Source organism: Vidua chalybeata, chromosome 2, assembly GCF_026979565.1.
Source record: "Vidua chalybeata isolate OUT-0048 chromosome 2, bVidCha1 merged haplotype, whole genome shotgun sequence".
In the NCBI taxonomy this organism is placed as follows: domain Eukaryota; kingdom Metazoa; phylum Chordata; class Aves; order Passeriformes; family Viduidae; genus Vidua; species Vidua chalybeata.
In genome coordinates, this window is record NC_071531.1 from 16,538,189 (window position 1) to 16,562,228 (window position 24,040).

The 24,040-nt window shown below is 40.5% G+C and overlaps 1 protein-coding gene across 1 annotated transcript in view; it reads right to left on the minus strand.

The window, feature by feature from the left end:
• Positions 1-20,137, minus strand: part of REPS2 (RALBP1 associated Eps domain containing 2) — a 95,209-nt gene extending 75,072 nt beyond the window's left edge. The window contains exon 1 of the mRNA XM_053935566.1: positions 19,902-20,137. Coding sequence (XP_053791541.1) covers positions 19,902-20,117 — 216 coding nt within the window. The 5' untranslated portion in view covers positions 20,118-20,137. The remainder of the gene's footprint in view (positions 1-19,901) is intronic.
• Between the last annotated feature and the right edge of the window lie 3,903 nt (positions 20,138-24,040).

A 24,040-nucleotide genomic window follows, 5' to 3' on the forward strand; every position in this document is an offset into this window, starting at 1 on the left:
TAACTGCTATGTTAGTTTGAAGCCTACCTGAGAACAAGCAGAAGTACTTAACAAATAAATACTCTTTCCCCTATTTTCCTTGACTAAACCATTTAAACTCCTCAGAGTGCAGGAACCGCTTAAGCTTTTAATTCCCTTAGTGCTTTTGCACAGGAATCTGTTGGCTTAGTAGACTTACAACAACCACTTTGTTAGGCATGAGAAGCAAGATAACAAGGCAAGTCCTATTCCCAACACTGCCCTTCACTCCGGTCCCACCTAACAAATATTGCTCTACCTCCCCAGCTGCTGCCCAGCAAGACTACCACAGAAAGTGCTGTCAGTTTGGGATATCTCAAGATTTATTTTACTGGGAAATTAAATTTCAGCTGTTCCTATTACTGACAACTTACTGAAGGCAAGTTTAAATCAAAGAGGAAAATATTTGAATACAACAGAAAACACATTATTGCCACATTTCTTCACTTGTCATTTTTCAACTGTGGCTTAGTTTTATTTTGCTGTTGCAACTGAGTCTACAGTCAGAAAGCAGGAGTGTTTTTTCCATGTGTAAATACTTAAAATAGATATAGATTACATTTCATTGTTGGTTTTGAGGGTAGGCTAACAGGGAGAGAAGGGCTGATGCAAGATACTGGGAAGTTTTGCAGGGAGAGGGAGGTGTTTTAAGTTGCTGGGGCTTGCACGGGGCAGAGGAAAAATGCCAGTTTTACATCTGCTCTCCTGGTGACCTGTCCACCAAGAAAACAAAAAAGCACCTCCATTGATGATCTGCTTCTCACCACAGTTGTGAGCTCATTGCTGACGAGCATGAATGGGAGTTTGTTTTTTCTTCAAGTCCTTAGCCATTCTAACGTTCTAAATTGCTCTACAGGATCTGTACAGAGGAGTTTCAGCCTCTAAAAAAACTGTTTCAAGCAGAAAAAAAAATCAAACTATCTATCCACAAGCACTTTTTCTCTAGAAAAAGTCAGTGTATACATATTTTGCAATACTATCTGAAAGACTCTCAGTTTTTATTAAAAAGTGAAACATCAAGATAAAATTACTTTTAAAATAACCTATGGTATGACAGTAGTTCTGAATTAAAAAGACTTGCCTACTCAAACTAGCAACAAGAAATTAAAAGTAGCACTGTCCATTATACATTTTTAAAAATGTAAACTTCCTAATTCTCAGAAGAATTTCTAGTGAGTACAATTGCTTAAAGTATTTAGGAAAAAAAAATAAAAGTCTTTTCTGAACATGTATGGCAGATACACAGCTTTTACTCACTACAATTTCAAAACCCTGTTTGGGATTGATGTCACAAATAATTCTGACTCTCAGCACAGTACATACCTTACTGGCACAAAGAAGGTATTTAATACTGACATATAAAATACAGCTTTGAGGAATTTTATCCCTATAGGTTCCAGTGATCTTGAGGTACCTGCAAAAGCAGGATGATTTTAACTCTGGCAAATAACAAACTGTGTTACCTTTTCCTCTCAAATAAACCCTAAGAACTACCCAAATTTACAGATAATCTGTATGTTCCTATGCAAAGAATCACAAAAAAAACTGTGACAATTGCAAATGTCACAACGCATTAAGCAGGAAAAAACATTCAAAATGCCACATAAACAATACAGTTAGTAACACAAATTAAAAAAAAAAATCAGAAAGGTAACCTTATTCTTAAAATACCCATGCCCTTTTAGAATCTTATGTGCTTACTTGTATGTTTCATCCTTCCAGATTCAGAAATACAGAAAAACTTTTGTTCACAATGAACAAGTCATGCAAAAATGACTCAATTAAATTACAGTGTATAATAGAATTTATTTGTATTCTGTACCTTTCTTTTTAATGTCACAATATTTACTCAGGCTCTTATTGTTTTAAATCCCTCAGAACTGCTTTCACAATAATAATTCCCGCAACACTGAAAATCTTTGGCATTATACTTTAATGTCAAAAGGAATTAATTCAAACTGAATGAATACAAAACCTTTTGTCCTTTTAAACAAGAACTCTTAATGAGGTATATAACTGTACTTATTGCACATCAACAATACAAATTTAATTCAGATTGCATAAAAATGCCAGATTTTTTCCCCTTCTTGCTAAAAAAGCTGGAGGCACTTCCACAGAGTATTAACTTTAAAAACCTTGACACTCCCCAAAGGAAACTGATTTTCTACAAATACTTTGGGAGGAGTTCAACTTGTATTCCCGAGCAAGACATTTATAGTCCATTTGGTTCCCAACCTACAACACAGCCCACAGGTGAGGGTGCAGCATATGGAAACCCAACACATTGAACGAGTCCACACTGGATGAAACTTTGAGAATAGGAGGAACAAAATGGAAGGTAACAGAAAACTAATTCTAGAGTTTAACATTTTTCCTAAGTTTCCTTATTAAGCATTCTGTAATGAAATTGTTTGCACAGTAATTGCTGATCTTCTATAAGACTTGACAGACATATGAGAGGCAATCATCCAACTTATTTGGCTCCCAAGAGCTTCATATATGACTTGTTTGTAAAGGAATTAATAAGAAACATTTCTGACTCAACAAGGAATTTACTGTGAACTCATTCCCTTACTGAGGGATGACTTTTGAGGGGGGTTGTGTGGATTTTAATCTTAATTTTGGGGTTGTTTGTTCAGTTTGGTGCCAGTATTTCCAGCTGAGGGCCCTTTGAACACTGGGTGCTGTTACGAGTCTTTTATTTTCTGATCCACAACCAATGCTGGTTTCAGGGACAAGAAGTGTACAAGACCACACAAGGAAGCTACTAACAGTAGTATATTTTTAAACTAAAATTTAAAGGAAAGAACACAGACACAGGTGAACACACCATACAACACAATCCACCATTTCAACACGTAGAAACCACAACCCTGCCTTGCTGGAAACTAACATGGTTTTATGAACCTCAAAATCTTCATGAACTCTTTATGGATTAGCCCACTGGGCAAGGAGACAGTTTTGGGGCAGGCAACGACCCCAGACACAGTTCACTGATGGACAGTAAAGATCCTGCAGTTGGTTGATGCATTTTGACTGTCTTGAGGGCTGTGGTCCGTGGTTGTGATCAGCAGAATGGGCGGTACAGCCCTGTCCACAGGGAGGTCCTCTCCTGCCACTGCAGCTCCCCGGGCCTTTGAAAACATACCAGTGTGCCTCAGGCACAAGGGACTCCCCATTCAGAACCCAGAGGAAAGCCACAGTGGAATTCTCACTTCTTCGAAGAATCACTCCCATATGGGCTTTATGCTTATATCTGATGTGACCATTTGAACTGTCTTCTGTCTTACTAGCAAATGCTACCTCAAGATTCTTGATGAAAAGCTTTCTCTGCTTGCACTTTCCCAAGACTTCTTGCAGAAATGTCCAAATGTAAATGTCAGTCTGCAGCACTAAACTAAAAGGAGGCACGGTAGCAGTAGCCTTGAAGGAGATGAATAATCTGTTCTTTACCCTGGATACAAACAACATCAGGCTTAAAAACAACTTGAACCCAAAGATAAGGCAGCAGTATAAGTCCATTACCTATAAAAGTTACAGAGTTAGCAGCAAGGATTAACAAATTGCTCAATACATGGCAATGGGATTTTGCTATGGGCAGGAAAGGGTATTTAGGGATGGTCCAAGGTCCTTTCCATGCTTGTAGTTATTCAGCGTCCTGTAAAGATGTGGCTGATGTTATCACACCATACAATACTCTCTCTAACACTTTTCAGAACTCATAAGCTTTGGTGTCCATTTGGTTTGAAAGAAGGGCAGAGGTGTCAAGAAATGCATTTCCCAGACTATGATTTTTCACAGGTCTTATGGGTATTGCTGACACAGCTCAGCCCTTTCTCTGTGCTAACACAGCCATCAGGTGTCACGAGCTGTTTCTGAAGCAGTTAATGCTCCTGCTACCACTGGCCCATGAAAAGTGCTATGCTGTGCTCATGCTGCCACTTGCCTTTTTCCTATGAAAAGGCAGTGTAGAAGGCCAGGAGCAAGGGATGGCAACCCAGGGGCAACTTAGGACACAAGTCCTAAGACCTGAAAGACAAGACTGTCCACTGGTCCATACCTCAGCAGCCATTTCAAGAAAAAAGTACAGGAAGATCACTAATTTTCAATGACACCTAACATCTACAAAACCTCATACATGCTTTTACTGATTATCCTTTCTTTTATTCCCTATCATAAAAGTGAAAATGACAAAGTCTGGTCTTACTGGGCAGCCTCTCTTCCTAATGATCAAACCCTCTTTCTTTTGTACACTAAAGGGATCCTCGATCACTCCAGATTCACTGGTCATCCTCCCTACCAGCTTACTGCTCCAAAAGCAGCAGAGTCAGTAATGAAGAAGAGAGCAGAGGAACACCCAGACCCAGATGAGCAGGGCTGCAGGGATGAAGGTGAGCATTGCCCATTGCTTTCTCAGAGGAAGTTCAGTCCTGGCATTTTCAGAACATGCACAAACATCTCTCTAGACTGGGGAAGCAAGTTAAACGCAAGCATATATCCTCTGAAATTACTTTGCATTCCAAATAGTCTTTCAAGCAAACACTTTATACAGCTCAAGATCTAAAAAGATCTAAAAACACATTTACAAAGTCAAAAGATACATAGTCAAGGTGAGTTTGGCTCATAATTAGATAACCTTACATAATTTTTTTCCAGGATTTAGTATCAGCAAAAACATTTCTGCCATGAAATGAATGGTGGAGTTTGTTATTTTAAAATTCCACTGAGTATACTTGTGAAGGTTTTGTACAAAAAAGTACTTTCCTGCAATGTTTATACTTAAACATTTCTATAACAGAAGTTTTGAAGTAAGACAAATGTTCCTTCCAAATAAAGAAAAACAGACAGCAGAGGAATAATAAGAAATTAAGGAAAGTCTATTACTCTTTTTTGCTCATAATAAAAACCACTGGATTTTTTTAAAGATAAAAAAAAATCTGTAAGTACTTTCAGAAGGTTCCACAATCCTCTTAATCAAGGATGAAATAGGTACGAAGATAATTAATGAGATAGATATATCACAAGAGAAATGTTTTGTAATAAGACATAATCTTGCTGCAAAGGAGTCTTAAGCAAGCAGAAGAATCTCCTGCACACCAGCACAAGTAGGGCAGTTCTCTCACCACAGGCAGTGAAACCTGCAGTGAAACCAACACTAAATGATCTAGACCTCTTAGACATAGCTGAAGAAATTAATACCTCCTCACACAAACAAGTGAGGAATGAGCAAATGGCAACGATGTTGGGTATTTAATTTAGAAGTAGCCATCAACTGCAATATGCTGAGCTGGCCCACTGTGTGTGGGGCTCATCTCCTTACTGTGCCAAGGATAATCTACCTGTTCACCTCAATCCCCAGTATGAGACATCACTTGTGGTCACCAGAAACATGGGCCTAAGTATAATTAAAAAAAAAAAAAAAAAAAAAAAAGGGTGGAGAGGAGTGGGGAAAGGAACAGACATTCTCTCCAGCTCCCAGGCAGATGGCAGTCACAAAGGCTGAAAACACTGGGAGAAAGAACTGGCACAAAAGGAAGAAAAATAGTGCTGGGGCACATTGTCTTCAGCTTCATGGGGAGTTAGAGGGAATTTATAGGACAGACATCTCCTAAAGCCCTGCAGTGATCAAATGGGGGTGCAGGTGCAGGTCATCCTACAAAGCATTCCCTGGGCAAGGCATGCCTGCAAACAGAACTCCTGGCAAGCCCTTAGGGGACAACATTAAGTCTCTTGGTGCCTGTGGCCTATTTAATAACAGAATATATGAGAACCCATCTCCACCAATGTCCAAGCACTTGAATTTTTCTTAATGCCAGAAAACTAAGGAAACCAAGGAGGCGATAGGATTCAGCTCTAGTTTCAAGGGAATCTTCTCAAAGTAATGCATTTTAGCAAGGCATACAATTAAAAAAAAAGCCCTAAGTAAAGCTGACAAAAAGAGCAAGAACACATCCCTTCCGTTTCTCATCCCTCTATTTATTTATTTCCTGGCAGATGCAGAGAAGTGCTGAACCAGCAGCTCTCTTGGCTGGTGGAAGTCGCCAGCTGGAAATGAGGGGAACAAAGAGCAGTGCAGGTGGAGCCTTGTGGGAAGAGATGGGAGCAAAGAGGGGCACAAAAATAGCGACACAGAGCAGATACGGAGACACTCGCCTGTCCCTTTTGCTATTCTCCACTCACTACTACAGTGGTTTTTAAAATGATATTTTACAGCCATCTTTTACCTCATGCCCACAACACTCTTTAGAATCACAGAATCATTTAGGTTGGAAAAGACTCTAATTGAGTTCAACTGTTAATCCAGCACTGCTCCAGGGACGGTGTCTTGACCACTTCCCTGGGCAGCCTACATCGGTCAAGGAGTTATCTTCGAGCAGTAGAACCAATAAACCCCAACGTTCTCTAAGCCCTTGTCTTGAGGTGACATTCCTATAGGGTGTTAACCATGGGCTCATTTCCTTATGGAACCTTCATCTCAGCAACAAAATTAACAGGCTTTTCTTTCACCAGAGGACTTAAGTCTTCCACATAACTATTAGGTACTCTTCAAGGTCTCTCAATTTTCTTGAAATTTTGTTGAAATAGTTAAGAAATTCAGAAGTTATTACAGGGCTGAATTAATATCATCATTGCACCAGCCTTACCCCTTTTGAAAATCAGACCAAAGAAACCTCAGCCCTTGACATAGGAAATTGACAAATTTTAGATTACAGTAAGAAAAGTGAAGTAGAATAAGTAGTAATAAAGGAGACCTTTTTTTTTTCTTTTTTTTTTTTTTTTTTTTTTTTTCCTGAAAGCACACAGCTATGTAGGAAATGGCAAAACCTTTCAGGAATATAGGTTTGTGGTTAGTCATATAGTGATAACAAACAGACCATGAGCTGATAGGTCACTGCTAGCAGGAGATAAAATCTTGAATTGAATAAAGAACAGGGTGACATGTTAAGCCAGCTCCTAATGTGAAACCAGATGAAGGATGCCTTTCCTGCAGTATACATTACACATTCAGAAACTCAAAGGTGTCTTCAGCCATTTGACCATTTAATGGTTAATGAGACTGATGGGTGTTCACACAGGGATATAAATAGCTTTCATATTCTCCTTGCAACCTTGGTAATAAATGAGTGACTGCTGCTACAGAGGGGTAAACTGAATGTTCTACTGCAAATAAGTACTTCTAGCAGTATGCTTGCAGCAGTTCTAGATAGACCACAAGAAAAGGGGAACTCAGCAGAGAGCGAGACCACCATTAAAAGCATTGACAGAAAATTCTAACAGAACAGAAACATCAGCAGCAGAGCAAAATAAACATTTTATATTACATGGTACTGAAAAGCCATTTGACGTTAAACATTTTTTAGGTGTTAAGTTTGGGAAATGGTCCACTATGACAATGTGTATTAGCTTATGATTCAAACATACCTTTTCTTGGAACTACACAACTCCATTATACTCTTTCATCATAAAACTACAGCCCTGGCCATCTTAGAGCAATGATGAAATGTTTTTGAAATAGCTTAATATCCTTCTGCAAAGGAAAGTTCCCATACAATATTTCTTGCAAGACATGCTGTCTTGAAAGTGTCATCAGGAAGCAAAGCAGAATTTGAGGTATTTAAAATTGGCCCAAATAATTTCACTGCTCCAAATGAAGTTTTTCTCTGTAGAGTCACATATGACCCAAGCCACTCAATGAGACAGTGCTGTGAAAACTGCAGAAATGCTTTTCTGGGCCAATGCCAATTTAACCATAGGATGGTCCTGCAACTCTCAGTTTAGGGCCCTAAATATTACCAGAATTCTCCATATGGATGGGAATCAGGAACACATAAAGCTAGATAGTACTACTCATCCACTTTCTTAAATGTATTTCACATCTACAGCTCTTGACACATCGTTCCTCTTTCTTTTCATTAAAATGTGAAACACCTATGTTTTGAAACTTAACTTATAGTCCTTCTAGTAAGTTGGTCAAAAGTATTATGGTGCTCAACTATTAATTAGATGGTTACTAATATTTGCACTGACATATTCCCAAATAATTTAAACTATAAAATTTAAACAATGTAGTAAGGGTAAAAAGGAAAGAAAAATATTCACAATGTCTCTTTTACTTCTGCCTTTCTGGAAGTTTCCCTCACTCAGAGATGTTTACTTTAAACTCCATCCTTCAGTACCTGAACAGAAGACCTTCATTCCATTTCCAGAGTAATCTCTTTTGTTGCAGAGCTTAAATTCAGTAGTTATACTGAATACAGAGTGCCTTGCTAGACTTAACTAAAGCTTTACCTCTTGCACACTTCCCCTGCAATCAAATATATGCATAGTAAGTAATGCAATCTAAAAACAGCTAATGAGTATTTCCTATGGAAAAATACTCCTTTGGAGAATATACTCCTCAAGGACAGTCCTGATTTAGACTAGATCAAATAAAAGATATAATTACTATAATACAGCTGTGGGTAGAGGAGGGGGAGGAGAGAAAGAGAAAGAAAATAAGGGACTGATAACTTGATGTAAATAACACTAAGAATTATTTTCCTGCTGACATCAGTACTACCCAATGCTGCTCTTTCTTGTTCTGAAACATTTGCTCCGGACAGTGAACCTGGGACCTGTCAGGCTGTAGGTAGCAGGTGCTGTAACATCATCAATCCCAGGCTCCCCATCCTAGTTCCTTCCTCTCACAACACTCAAAATATGTTTTGACAGGCATGACTTCACAGCCGTATTATTTTCGAGGTATACTGTATCTCCAGAATGATAATGTAGTGCTGTTTTTAAAAAGAATTCCATGGGTAAGCGAGGGTAGCAGCAGGGTACAGTACAACTGCAAAAAAAAACCCCAAGCACACTATTTGTTACAGGGGTACATCTCCATCATATATTAAGCATAGAAAACAGAAAGCTGAGGCTCTCTTCATTTTTCACCCTGGCAGTGCCTTGTGAAAAACTCAACCTAAAAATGGGGTTAGATTTTGACTCCAAAATCTGGGTTGTTTTGGGGAATTTTGAGGGGTTGTTTATTTGTTTTGGGTTTGGTCCTTCTCTTGCTGTTGCCGGGCTTTCCAAGAGATAACCCAAAGACTGTAGGAAGCTTCAGGTCTCAGGACAGTTTTAAACCTTATGTTAACTCTCTTTAAAGGTTACTGGGTTCTAGCCTGTTTCATCTTCCATCTGCAGCAGACATTTATATTTATAACCTACTCATCACCATGATACCTAAAGCATCTAATAAAAACCAGAAACAAGCAGCTATCTGGACCCTGCCTTTTATTACTCAACAAGAGAGAGCAGCTGTTAACAACATAATTGGTTTTATTTATTTTTGCCTTCTGATCTCCTCCCAAACCAGAGAAGCCCCAATAAACACTGGCCACCAGGATGACTCCTTCAGGCTCCTCCAATATCTTTCACATCCACTGCTTGCAATGCCATTCACTGCTGTCCTGCTTGTATTTATCTCACTCAGCCTCAGGTAAGGTCATTGTTTATACATTCTTAAAAGGGAAAACTCATTTCAGCCTTTCTATTCTTTATGCTTCCAACCACAAGGGATCTCCTGTTAAGTACCAGAAGCACAAAACGCTGCTGGGAGGCATGAAGTTCACAAGCACCAAACCCAGAAAGGAACCCGACCAGTAACCCAGACATCAGCCCACCACAACCTGCAGAAATGTACTGCCTACTTTGGAATAGGCTTGTTTCTCCTTCTCAGGCTTCTTAAAAAGGGTATTACTGTATATTAGGTCCAAAGGCAAATTTGTTTCCATAAATACTGAAGTCAGAGTTTACAGGAGACAGCCTGAAGGTAGGGGACATGTCCATGCAGCTAAATAGGAGAACACTTCTAGCAGCTACAATTATCTAGGTCTCCCACAACCTTTAGCAATAATAGAGAAAAAGCTCATTCTTCAGAGGTTTAAGAATTTGTTTCTTGCTTATCAGAATGAGTTACGGACGACTCTGCATGGCAGATCTGACAGCTGGTGTCTCCCTCATTCTAAAAGCAGCGTCTGAAAGTATTTGAAGTTGAAAAAACCACTGTAGTTAATATCCAGGAAGTAGCAAACACCGCATGAAAAACGTGAGAAATCCTCCCTAGCTAGATGGTAGTCACCAGATCTAGTCATCTTGAACAAGACTAAATGAAAATACTGCAATATCTTGAATCTTTTCCTGAAAAAAAAACAAAAAAAAACAAAAAAAACAAAAAAAACCAAAAAAAAAACAAAAAACAAAAAACCAACCCAATTCCAATGAATTGGATTCCAAAGAGCCTTTCCAATTTCTACCAGGAAATGAAATGGGTTCTTTTCAGGTCACCTTAACACAAAGGTACCACAGAGTCCCATGGAAGCTGTTGTTTTGATGTTTCACACCTTTGTGGTTCCTCAGCAGATGACATCTCTGAGACACCACAGTCTCCCTTCTGAACAGGCTGCCCGGCCACCACCACTTCTATCTTTAAGGGCAGAATTAGTGTAAGGAACAGAAAAGAACTAGAGATGATGCACAAGAACAACCTCTTTCCCAAAAATCATGTGCTTAAGGTGTCACAGTGCTTCAACATCCAAGCAGTTCAAAACAAAGTGTTTTGATTTAATTCAACAAATTAAAAGTTTTTAAACATTTCCAAAGCAACTTCACTTGCAAACATTCATTGCCCTGGAAGACAGGAAGAAATTCTGGCATTTCCCATAAAAATGCAGTTCTGGGTTTTGTTCTGCTTTCAGGCAAAATGAGACTTAACTAATACAGAAATAAACAGAAATTCTGTGACACATTATGACTTTTTGCCATAAACAAATCTCTTACAGACATATCTCCCACTCCATCAAAATATTTTTTTATTTCAAACGAGCTTCTTTCTTCCATAGTTACTGTTATGTGATTTTTTGGACTGGATACCCCAATAAAACCTTGATGCTTCCTGTATCCCTCCTGTTTTATCATATTTGGCTTGTTTCCTGAGTTCACTTCCCTAGTGCTTCCAACTACAGCAGGTCCTTTTAAAGAGAATGCAGCAAACACACAAAACATTATCTTCTACAGTTGTACAGATCTTAATCAATAATATTTATTGAAACCCTTCTTTAGTTGGCAGTTACGGATTTTTTTTTAAGACTGGAGAGTTGTCAAAAGTTTTCTTAACTGAAGGTGTACTCTTGTTCCTAATTCCATTGCACATGGTGTATGCTGACGACACTTCCTACCCTTCCTTGATCTCATATCCCGTTTACCTCTAGTTGGAATCAACACATCTTTTGGAAATGAAGGTTAAATTTTTTCTCTTCCACACCACTAAACAAAACACTAAAATTATCACTATTTCACCCAACATGTTTGCACCTTATGTGCAGAAATGCATCCTTCAGTCAGTAAGAATCTACTTGTTTGTGTCCAAACCAAGGGTTTGTCCTCAATTCAGCTAAAGAGCATAGGATTTCAAAACAGCAACACTAGAGTCAAAGATGACACTGTCTCTGTACACAGTATGCCAGCATTTATGCCACATCTCCTACCACTATTTCTATTTCCAATTCTATCTGAACACAGTAAAGGAAAGGCAGACTATGACTATTAAAATATACAGATGTTCTTATAAAGACAACAATTGTTCAGAGGAGGGAAAGCAAAAAGAAAAAATTTTAATACAAACAGAATCATACAACTGAGTTTCAGCCTCCCTCCCCTTTTATTCTTATTTTTGGCATTTGGGATCTCAAAGTACTTCACCTTTTACTGCTCCACTGCTGTTACTGTTCTCAACAAAATAATTTTGACTCTGTTTGTTAGCCCACAGCAGTCACCCTGTTTCGCAAATGATTAGACACATTGTTTTGTTCCGAATACCATCATCTTGGCTTCCATAGGACATCATTGTGTAAATTATGCCAGAAGTAAATAACGCATGAAATGTGAAATGTTGCCTATGCCAAAGCTGATCTAATGTTTCTCAGTGTGGAAAGAGATTTTAAGAAAAAGAAAGGATTAAAAAAAAAAAGGTAAATTAATTTGAAAGGCTCACACAAAAAAAACCACTTGAAATTTATAATCATAACAATAAAGTAATGCTACAGACATTTGCTATTGGAGGTAGAATTCAGCTTCATGACTCATATCGGAGTGAACAAGCAGACACCACGGACCATGTTCAGACAGTTTGAATTCAAGCTCAGCCAAGTGTTTCCTATTAGTCGGCACTAAACTTTCAGTGCCACCAAGCCAGTGGGAATTATGGGGCCCAAATGCAGCATTTTATTATGGCTCGGCCTAAAGGAGCATCTCCCCACCCCTTCCTGACAGTGAAGGTGACCAACCCAGTCCTGCATATTCAAACTGAAGGACTACACAAGTGCAGGGCTAAAATACTAGAACCAGTATTTTCAGCTTTTTTGGATGGGGGAAAGACTGCAGGGCAAAAAAAAAAAAATCCTACAGATGTAAAAAATAAATCAGAAGAAAACACTGAAGCTGTGCTCTGGTAGTCAAGCTATTGAAAGTTACTCAAGACCCCCCTTTTTTTGCAGGCTCCACAGTGCTGAACACGGGGCACTCCTGTAGCTCTGCTCAGCAATGTGTGCTCATTGTAAAGGCCTGCATGGCTCAAACAGGCACAAGAGATGATTGGACAGGCAGCCACTGTGTAATCTCAGAGTGGTTCTAAGCAGCCTGATCCAGACCAGAGAGTGCCCAGGGGACAGAGGAGCATTTTCAACACCCCTCTGCAAATATACCACCCAGTCTGCAACAACTGGCAGCACCAAGTGTCTGAACTTCACTGTTTGCAAGGCAGATTTTTGGGAAAAATAAGCTATTTAAAACATTATTTAAGTCCAAAGAGATAAGACCTTAATTTCATAATTATCTAGATAAAGCCCTGCCTTTTTAGTTGGTCATCATTAAAACAAGACTCTTACTTTTTTTAAAAAAATACTGTAACATTTTTGCTCTTACCATAAAGTAATAATTTAATATATATTTGAGCAACCACATCACCTAATATACATCTTAATTCTTATTTTATAATAAGAATTAACTTCATTATTTAATTGTTTAATTACTTTATTTTTATAATAATAATTAATTTCTTATTTATAATAAGAAATTTGCTCCATTATAATCATTAATAAGAGCAACACCTACTTGTATGTATGTATTTATGTATAACATGTGCAAAGTTAAATTTAGCTGAAAACTGGAATTCATTTAAAAATACAGTTTTCATCTGCTAAATAACCAAAAACTACACATTTCTCATATATACAAAGATTTGGAACTTTATAAACACATTTTGCCTTTTAAACACTTTGATAAATGAAGTAAATATAATTTGCAGTTAATAATTTAGTTGATTAGTCCTGGTCACTATGTCCTACCAGATCAGAGAACTAATGGATCTCATCCCACTACAACCTTCCACCTCATTATCATATCTAAAAGGCATCATACCTAAAACATAAAAATGAAATTTAAAAAATAACTATAAACAAAAAAAGAGTTATTCCCAACAGAGTACTCAATTTTATGCAGTGTCACCCGATAATGCTGCTGAATACAATGGATAAAGAAAATATTCCCCCTGTTCAGGAAGAGGGGATTACTACTTGTCCACAGTTGATTTTCTACTCCAGCAACCTTTTCTAGTTAATTATCCACTAACTCAGCTGTTAAACTGCTTGACTGTCTCAAAAGTTGAGACAGTCATATAGCACATATGCACATATGGCTCATTAATGTTTTATTTTACCATACTGTTGGTATGTTTAGATGTTAATACATCAAAGAATCTTGCTTTACAAATATTATATCAGATGTATTTCTCAAATTATAGTATTTTCAATTTAAATAGGTCATTTATCCTGATTCCTTGCTCAAGAAATGCTTGTTCCATCTTTCATTAATCTATCTTGGCTAAGTCTTCCAGCTCAGCTAAATTCATGTTTTCAGACTTTATACCATCCCTCTCTCACAGGGGGTGTTTGAGCCAGATTCAGCCACTAAAGTGAATTGTGTTCAGCATCTCCTTTGCAAAACACACTGTGGCAACATCATCAATCTGTGTATAAACATCACAATAATGACAGCAGATTGCTATAGATATACACAAGACTAGATATACACCATAGTTTGGTGAACTCCACTGCACTTATGTAAGTACCATGACAAAACCACTCACTGAAAACATAAAAATGAAAACCATTCTTCATTGTCCCAGTTTCATACTGCAGTAACCTCTCATAAAGAAAGTTAACTCTTTTTCACCCCAGTGGATCTTTTTCCCTCATCTCTTTTGTATTATTTTAAATCGCTAGCACGGAAAAGCATTATTTTCTTTGTATATTCAATAATTAATTGACACTTGGCTGTTATAAGGGTTAATTACTAAAGGCTGCAGGCCCTGACCAGACTAATTCTGACCATCCCACTGCATGTTTGTGACAGGCAGGTCTAAGAGTCTGTTTTACAGTGTGATTTGAAATACACTTGGAAGAAATGGCTTCTACAAATCATCTTCTGTGTATGTCAACACTGAGGTACTCAGAACTACTAATCTTGTAAGCAGTGACTATGAAGTGATAGTTTACATCATAAAAATAGTTTCAAGATGTATTAAGATCGCTATTTTATATTTTTTAATTCAGCAAGAGCTCCAGGTGAAGTTTTAACCTTTACTTTGTTAAAATTTAGAAATTTTCTTAGTAACAATACTTTTTACATCTGGGTTTTTCATTTTCCTACTTATGTAAACACAAGTTTGCTTGTGATTCTAGAAAGGCAATGACAACTTAGGAGATTGTGGTCAGAAGTACTGACACTGAAATGTCAGCTTCCCTTTCCTCCTCTTGCTGCACTGCTTACACGATGATGTACCATGCTTTTGTTTCTTCCTGACTCAAAGACATCAGGAGGATGCAACTTCTCTCTAACACCATTTCTTGATGGATCAACTGTTCACTCAGCAAAATCACATGGCCAGCACAAACATAATGCCACGTTCTGTCAGCAGCTGCAATAGAGTGAACTTTATTTTTGTAAAGTAACATTGAGTCCAGACTTTCCTCACTCAAAAAGCTCGCATTGTAGCTGCCACGGTTCTTTTTCCTTTCTGCCTGTTCGAAGCAGACTGTTAGTTCCACCCCAGCTACCATGCAGGTAATAATTTATACTTACGGAATTAAGAAAAACAAATTTCAGAAAGCCAATCCTTACCGGCATTTTTCCAAAGAAATATCAACTTAACCATTTTTTTTTTAGTCTATTCACACTTCTGCTTTTTGAACATAATACAGTTAAAGTGTAGAGTTGTAACTATAGAGACAAGACACAATAAACACAAGTTAACTCACTAAGTCTGTGGAAGAAAAGCACGATGGTTTGTCTGTGTTCCCTATTCACAGTGCTGGAAGGAGAGTCCCAGCTAAAAAATGCAGTGCCTGTACAGCTCCAGCATCACACAATTAGTACTTGTCATCCTTGGAGCTCAAAATAACACAGTGTGTTCATTTGCAGAGGAAAGAATGCATTTTCTTAAGAAAATTGGATCTCTGTACTGATAGCGCCAAGTCCACAAATACGATTAAGGTTTACAAAAGTGAGAATTAAAAGATACTGTCAGACAACCAAGTGAGAATTAATCAAATAAGTTGGAAACTAATGAAAAGAAATATGCATTTTAATGTAAATCTTGAGTCCAGTTCTGCTCCTCAATTTCGTAAGACAAAATATCCAAAGACAATAGTAATGTCAACAGACAGCAAAACTAGCACAAGGTTACCTCTCCTTTGCTGATCAGAGGGCAGTGACTGTGTAAAGCATTATTTTATCCAAGATGCCTGCAGACATCAGCCCATTGTTAGTTGGCACTAATTACCAACATATACACTTGGGGTCCTAGACTCAAACAGCAGAGGCTGTGTGTACTTGCTAGTGATCAGCTTCAAAACAGGGTCACAAATCAACTGCCCCAAATGAGACAGGGCAAACCAGCCATTATCAGCACCTGGCATAGCCATCAGTGTGGAGTACTGCCACCTCAGTGCACTTGGGGAGCATAATCCAACAGATCTTCTTCCAAGGAATAGGCCCCAAAACCCAGAGAGTTTGCCCACATGGCCACACAAACCTGTTTTAGTCATCCACTGATGACCAACAGTGGTACCTCCTGCCTTCCTCCCACACCTCTGCCTGCTGTTTCCCCTTGTTGGAAGGGTTACTGATACTGATCCGTGTAACAAAGCATGCTGCAGGATCACTGGTGTTTTTGTGGTCCCAGTGAGTCCAAAACATTTACTTTTTTCAAAGTTTATTTTTTCTTTGTATAAATTCAGTTCTTTTCCCCTTTGTTAGGAGCCTAAAGCATAGAGAACACAATTTTCAACCTCATCAACACATATGCAAAAACATTTAAATCCAGCAAATGCTATTTATTTTCTTCTAATTCTGACAGTCTATGTAAGTGCCTGGTGCATGACTAGTCTGCTCCTTCAACATAAATATTGTAAAAAATAAAAACAACCCAGCACAGACCTTTCAGGCAAATAATTACAGACATTTTGCAGAGTTACTTTAAATGCCCCTGGTAAAAGATCTGCCATAGGCTTTGTTCAAATCTAAATACAATCTTAATGGCTCTGTCTTTAACCAAACAATACGTCTAGCCAAAGACTTTCAGTACACTGGGGAGGTATGATTATACAGTCCACAAAACCCAAGCTGTTCTGTCCCTGTCATGCCCTTCTCTGTCCTATGAAGTGTCTGACATTTTTAATTTTAGTGCTAACTGCAACCTTTTTTCCAGAACTGAAATAACTCTTGCTGAGTTCATTGTTCGATCCTGTCTGTAAGTAAAGTGAAATCAGTACAAGCTCTGCTGAACCCTACTGCCCAGCAGAATTGCTGCTTTTAATGAGCCTGGGTGTAATGAATCTGTGTTCAATCACTTCATTCTTAGCAAGACCCAGGACTCTCGGGTGCACGCCATCTGCTCCGACTGACCCGGCTGCTCTTGGACTTTTTCCATTTATTCCAGCATTTCCTCTTCTACCACATGCTCTGGCATTCCCTACCTGCTCTCTGTTACCTAGCCTATTTCATCCATATATCTTCTTGGATTAAGCCAACTAACCTTTAAACCAAACCAAGCCCTTGCCTGTTTGCTGTCTGAGAGCACACACCACTGCTTTTCCCCTACCAACTGACATCCCAAACAGCACTACTCCATCCAGGATGCGCCCACTGATTTTTGTCTTAACAGCAAACCCTGCCATTACAGGTAAGGAAATGGGGGGAGATTTCCTGTGATGCTTTTGAGCATCATCCTGATAAGTAATAAATCTCAATCAAAGAGTAGAAGGAAAAGCTCGTTCTTTCTCAGAGATTTCTCCCACTTATTACACAAGTACAACTGAAGACAACAGCACAGGTTTGAGACTGCCACAGCACTAAATGACAGTTCTGGAAGCATCCTGATTTGTAAAACCACTCCTCAATGAATGCCTTGAGAATAAAAAGCTTCAAAGTGCACACTGCTTACAAAACCATCCATAACTGTCCCTTGCCATAGGCCATGCACGGCCACAAAATGGTGTTAAGTACCTGCCCAGACTGTGCCGGCTCTGCTTAGTAGAAATCCAAAATTGGTTTCGAAACCAAATCTCCCCATTTCTGACATGAATAAACTTAGCATGATCATTTCTCAGTTGGTCAGTAAGGATGCTGCCTGTATACAAAGCACTAATAGTGACAGATGGAGATTTTGAAAAGCATTAAAAACTCCCAAAAAACTTTCATACTCAAAAATTATATCAAAGAAAGCATGTTATCTTAACCCAAATGAGCTGTCTTGGACTAAAATAGGTGTTCCCTGTACTAGCAGAAAACGTATACCAGGAATCTCTGTGTACTGCTCCCCTAACTGTTAGAATGGTGGGATTTTTTAATGTGGAAATATTAAAATGCATTTTTGGAATATAATAAGACAAAACATCAGAAAAACATCTCAAATAACATTGTGAGATTTTCCCTATCAAAACATCCCCATTTGCAATTTATTTTTTTTAACTCCTTCCATTAATTCATTTTTCCTTAAGTCTCAGCAAACGTAAGAATACCTGGCAGCGGTGGGTTCTGAGGACAGGCACACCAGCAGTAGAGCAGAATGCCACTGTGATTAGTGCCCTATAAACAAGAGGGGGAGGGAAGGAAGGAAAAAGAGAAAGAGACCCAGATCCCAAAGGCCTTATTATCTGAATATTCCTGAAGCCAATTACAGGCTTCTTTGCCAGTAATGTTCTCACCACAACATAAATATACCTGGAAATAATCTAAAATAGTTTAAAAAATCCCAGAATGTCAAAACCAACAAATAAATCCAAAAACAAAACACCCCAAAACAAAACCAAAGTCAATACTTCACCATTTCCAGGCTTAAATCACATATTAGTACCAAAACGACCCTGAAAACAAACTATGATAGTAACATAATGACAAATTTCACTTAAATGATAGGGTAAGAAACTACATAGCTAAAATAAGATGTTTTTCCACAGTTCTTGGAAAAATTAAGTGGCTATTTGGACAAGCCTTTTTATTTGAAATTAAATGTCCTGTTCTTCCTCTTTGTAAAAAGAGGAAAGAGGAAGAACACTCCTAGTGCTGTATCTATGCAAAATCTCTGCTCCATTCACCTGCAAGACCAAGGTCACAGTGTGGCTCAATACAAGGTAGTAATACAGTGCTTGGTAAGGTTTTTGTTTAATTGATCTGGTAAAGAGCACAAATAGGAAGAAAAATATCCTTGAAACACCACAATTTTCATTCAGAATCCCCTGTGCAATATGAATGTCTATAACCCATTAAGAGATGATCTGCCAGCTATCAGGACAGCAGTTGAGTTCACTACCTTTGGGCAGTGCCTAGGTACATGACCTCCATTTCAACATAACTTTTTTCTGCATGGTAATTAAAAGTCATTGAAGAACAAAATTCCTGTAAATAAAAGTTAAATTAATAAATAAATAAACAATCAGAAATATCTTATCTCTGTTCAGTAAGTATTAGGCAACTAGAGTGCGTTAGTTAAATTACTAATCCGCAGGTGGACAAGACCCAAGTCCGGTTCCTCCCTGTTCCTGGAAACTGGCTGGCACAGGCTTTCTCCCACCCCGGACAAGCTTTTCCTCAAAAAGCAGGAGCGCTCCGCCTCTCAGCCCCTGTTGGGGACCACTTCTGGGGCTCTGCTGCTCTGACGGGGAAGACTCTCTCACTTCGCACCTTGTATTCGCGCTCATGAACTGACATAAAACACCGCGACATCATTTTACCTGCGGACTTTTTTCCCACTGAAACAACATTTAGGAAAAAACCCTCAGTGATAAACCAGGAATTTAGCACATGGCACGTCCTTTCATACAACTGCCTTTATGACTTTCGGGGCCCTTTCGAGAAAGGCGACGGCACTACCGACCTGACAGGAGAGCCCGCCCAGAGCCCGGGGGGTGCGCAGCCCGGCACAGGGCAGCACAGAGCGGCACGGGCGGCTCCTCAGAACCCCTCGGAACCGCGGAGCGCTGCGCGCCGGCACTGCCAGCGCCTGTCTGGAGGCGACAAGCGGGCACGGAGCGGCCCCAGCATCGCCACTACGGGGCGGGACCGGCCCCGCTCCGCTCTGCCCCGCTGCCGACGGGGCTGTGCCTCGTCGCGGCCCCGCTGGCAGCGCAGGGGCACCGGCCCACGGCACGCAGCCCCCAACTTCCCGGCGGAGGCAGCGCCAGCCCCTCTCCCGAAGGGCTGCGGGACCAGGTCCCGCTCCGCACCCCCCAAAACCGCCCGCGCCCCGCAGATCCGGGGGGAGCTGGACCGGATAGCCCCGGACCCACCTGGTGCAGCGTGTCCGGGGGCAGCTGGGAGGCCCGGAACAGCTCGCTCACGCTGCTCCCCCCTGCGGCCGCCTCTGGGGGCGGGCAGCACCGCGAGAAGAGCTCGGAGTAGCGCTGCTGCTCGGTCTCGCTCAGGGGCAGGAGCAGACCCCCGGTGCCGGCGGCGGCAGCGGTGGCAGCAGCGGGGCCGGAGCCCCCCGGCGGCCCCTGCTCCATGACGGAGCGGCGCAGGCACAGCCGCTCGGCCGGGCAGCGGGTGCCGCGCCGCCGGGGAGCGGGGGGACGGCCGGGGGAACGGGCGGGGGGACGGGAGGTGTGGCGGGGGCGGGGGGACGGGAGGTGTGGCGGGGGCCGGGGGCGGTGCCGCGCTGCGGCGGCGAAGGTGCAGTCCCCGCCCGGTGAGCGCCGCGCCGGCTCCGCAGTGCCCCGGCCGCTGCCGCCGGCCCCGCCTCTGCCCTCGCCGCGGCCCCTCCGGCTGCCCGCCTGCGCTCCCGCGCCTCCCGCTCCTGCCCCGCTGCGGGACGGCGCTCACGGCGCTCAGCAGCACGCGGGCTTCTCCACAGCTCGTAGAATCACGGAATGGCTTGGATTGGAAGGGACCTTAAAGAACGTCTTGTTCCCACCTCCCTGCCATGGGCAGGAACACCTCCCGCTAGACCAGGTTGCTCAATTCCCCATCCAGCGTGGCCTTGAACACTGCCAGCGACGGGGCATCCCTCACCAGTAGCGTTTTCAAAGTACCACCCGGTGCTGAACGTGCCACGTGGGCACCACAGAAAAGAAATGGCATCATTCGATACTCTGCAGTGAGTCCTAATCCATTAACCATGACAGTTTGAGAGAGAAGCATCTCACCGTGTTCTCTCTCTCTCGTGTTTGCTTTAACGTGAAGGGCAAAGCCCCTTGTTCATGGAGACAAGATTTCTCTTTATTACTCCTTTGTCAGCAGTGACACTGTAAATGTTCCCTTTACTGGTCGAGCAACACCTCAAAAGTCAGGCAGGTCACAACCGAGGTGGGAGGGCTGGGGACATCTCAGCCAGGAGGTTGTTTGTGTGTCTCATACTGATTTTTGCAGCCTTTCTTCGCAGCAGTTCTTTAGGGAATTTCAAGGAATAAGCTGATCACAGATATTTACGAGGTGATCCTTGTAAATATCTGTGAGGAGTCAACAAGTTCTGTTCACAGCAGTTTTGGTGCATAGACATGGCCTGGCCCAGGAGAAATAGACTACGTCCTGTTTATTTCCATCCTGTGCCATTAGTAATGTTGGGCCAGCGTTGTTACTTGTGTTCCTGAATGCAAAACATTTGGGAAGTCAATGTGGTTTAATTTTTATATGCTTCTTTACTATTGATTCAGAAAAAAAATGAAATCCAAATGTAATAATTTTACATAACATTTTTACTAGAAAATAGTTCAATTTATGGTCTGTAAAGCCAAAAATAAAATTACGATCTCATCACTTCTATTCTTGTTAATCAAACATTGTTACCTCTTTTTAAAACTACTTTTTTTAAGCTACTTTATCATCTTCACACCACATATCTGTGCCTCCTTCTCACTTGCACAAAACATGCAAACTCTTGATTTCTGTAATCCAAAGTGAAGATCTGTTCCTGCCTTCTCAGTGTATGGAACACATTGAATGCGTTGTTAGATACAGCTATTAGCAGGTGAATAATTTCTACATGTGTTTAAGGATGGACTTTCATGGAGAAGTCTTTTTTCTTTTAGGGACAGAGATTGTCATGGCATTTTCTCATTTTAAAGCATATTGTTATGCAGGAGGGCAAGGCTATTTCAGTATCTGAATCTTGTAGCCCAACTTAAAGTGGCAAATATCTGTAGTAGCTAAAAAAATTTAGGTAAGTCCGCTTGAGAAGGCTCTGCAGAGCAGAGAGTGAATGACCCCCTGACTGCAAGGTACATCACCTAGAGAGTCCTGAGATATCACTGGCCTATTCCTGTATCTCAGCCAGGTACAAGGTACTGCTCTGAGGAAATGGTGCCAGCCATGTGGAGAGGAAGTAGGGCCATACCTAACTATTGCCATATTTAACTACATGTCTCTCATGATAAAATATCTTCAACCTAGCTTATGGAAGAACAGCTGGCTTCCACGTGAACTTGAACAGGAGAGATGTTACCCTGACAAGCAAAAGAAAACAATGTGAATAGTTTGTGCTAATTGTGCATTTTTCTGTGCCTGAAAATGCTCATTTGTAACTGACCAGCTCAATACTTGTGATGTCTCATCACAACAAATACACCCTATGCCAAGACTCCAGCAGACACCATTTGATCTTGGTTGATGTGTTAGTCAATTCTTCAAAGTTCTAAGGTGGAACCTGGCAAGAAGATTTTGGAAACACACACAGTCCAGAACACAATAGTCTGTTTCACCAGCTACACCTCTTACTGCCAACACATACAGCTGCTTTTTTTTTTTTTTTTCCCTTTGGACATTTTTCTCTTCTTCCTTGACCTTTAAAACTTGCATTCCTCTCTACATACAGCCCACTCTCATCAGAAGTTACACAGTGACTGTGTTCACAACCAGTCTACCCCAGTGTTGTTATTTCCAACATGTTGTCTCCAAGACATGAAAGAAGTGAACCCCCATAAGCTGAGGGGGGAGGCAGGGAAATCCATGCCTCTTATGCCTCTTATGCAAAGTACGTGTGAGCTGAGAGTTGTACCTGGTGTGAGCTGACCAGCCCTGCTCGCCTTTGGGGATTACAGGGAGTGCTCAGGTGCCTGCCTGCTCCCTGCAGGTGTTCTGCACTCAGCAATACCAACCACACCGACTTACTCTGCTGTACCCACTCCTTATAGGGAGTTTCATCCCACCCCATGTGCCAGAACCACTTTCTGTACAGTCCAGTGCACCCTGTGCAATGACATTTATGGCCTTTGTGTGCTGTAAAGTTCTTGTGAGGGTACATTAGTTCAGACTAAGAGGCACTTAATGATAACAAAAGCCATACAAATATCATAGGAAGAGATATTCAGCCTTCCTGTTTACATGGAAGTTTTGACATCACTACAGGTTACAAAGCTTCCCTACAACTAAGAAACGCTGCATATCAGTATCAGAATCCGAACAATTCAAGAATTTATTTTTTGCTGGAAAAAATAGTCAGTAATGTAAACTGAATTGAAATCTGACTTATCAAACTATGGCTTAGATCTGTGTGTGGTCCTCCTTCCCTCCCCACCCAACTAGTAATGCAATTACTTACTCTGAAGTCAGCCAGCAGCAGTCCTGCAAATAATTGTGTGATCACGTGTGGGAGGGAGACAGAGGTCGTAGTAAAAAAAAAAAAAACCCAACCAAAACAAATACTACTTCCAAAGATGTGCTAATGGAAATAACAGTAATACGAATGATAGGCATATTTTTGTTCAGGATATAAATTGGTATAAATTATCATGTATAATATGACATAAAACATAACCTCCAGTAAAAAAATTCTCCCAATATATTAGTATTTAGGAGATCCTGGGAATTTTTATTTGAGCAGTACAACCAAACACTAGTCACTCAAATTCATGTGTTATTTCACAAGTCTTAGGGTTGAGATCATGTCAGACTTGTCCTGGCCCAAAAGGAATGAGATCTGGCTGGCAGCTGCTTTCCATTGACAGTGGAAACACTCCATATATCGCCAAGTAAAGCTTTGGAAACTCATGCAAATGGTTGGCTGGAAAACTGTGATTTAGCTTTTCCCAAACCAGTTCAAGTGAATCTCACCCAATGTTCCTCATAACAATTCTTTTTATTTACTTTCTTTGCAAAATCAAAGAAGACTTTGATGACAAGCAACTGGTGGGGCATGTTTCCTGACCATGGTATCAGACATGCTTGGAATATACTTGACAAGCCTGCTGTTTAGTGTATAGATTCAGCATGCAAATACTCATATTCTTCTTTGCATTGTTGCTTACATGAAGAGATCCTGTTTCTAAGAAAAACAGGAGAAATGCTTAATGAACTGTACAATTTGATTCTCTATTCTCCAGCTTGTTAACACCTTTAATGCATGAAGAAGACTAAGAAAGAGTAACTGTTTTCTACTCTGACCAATTCATTGTTTCAAAAATTAGATAGCATCATAAATTGCACATTGTGGAAG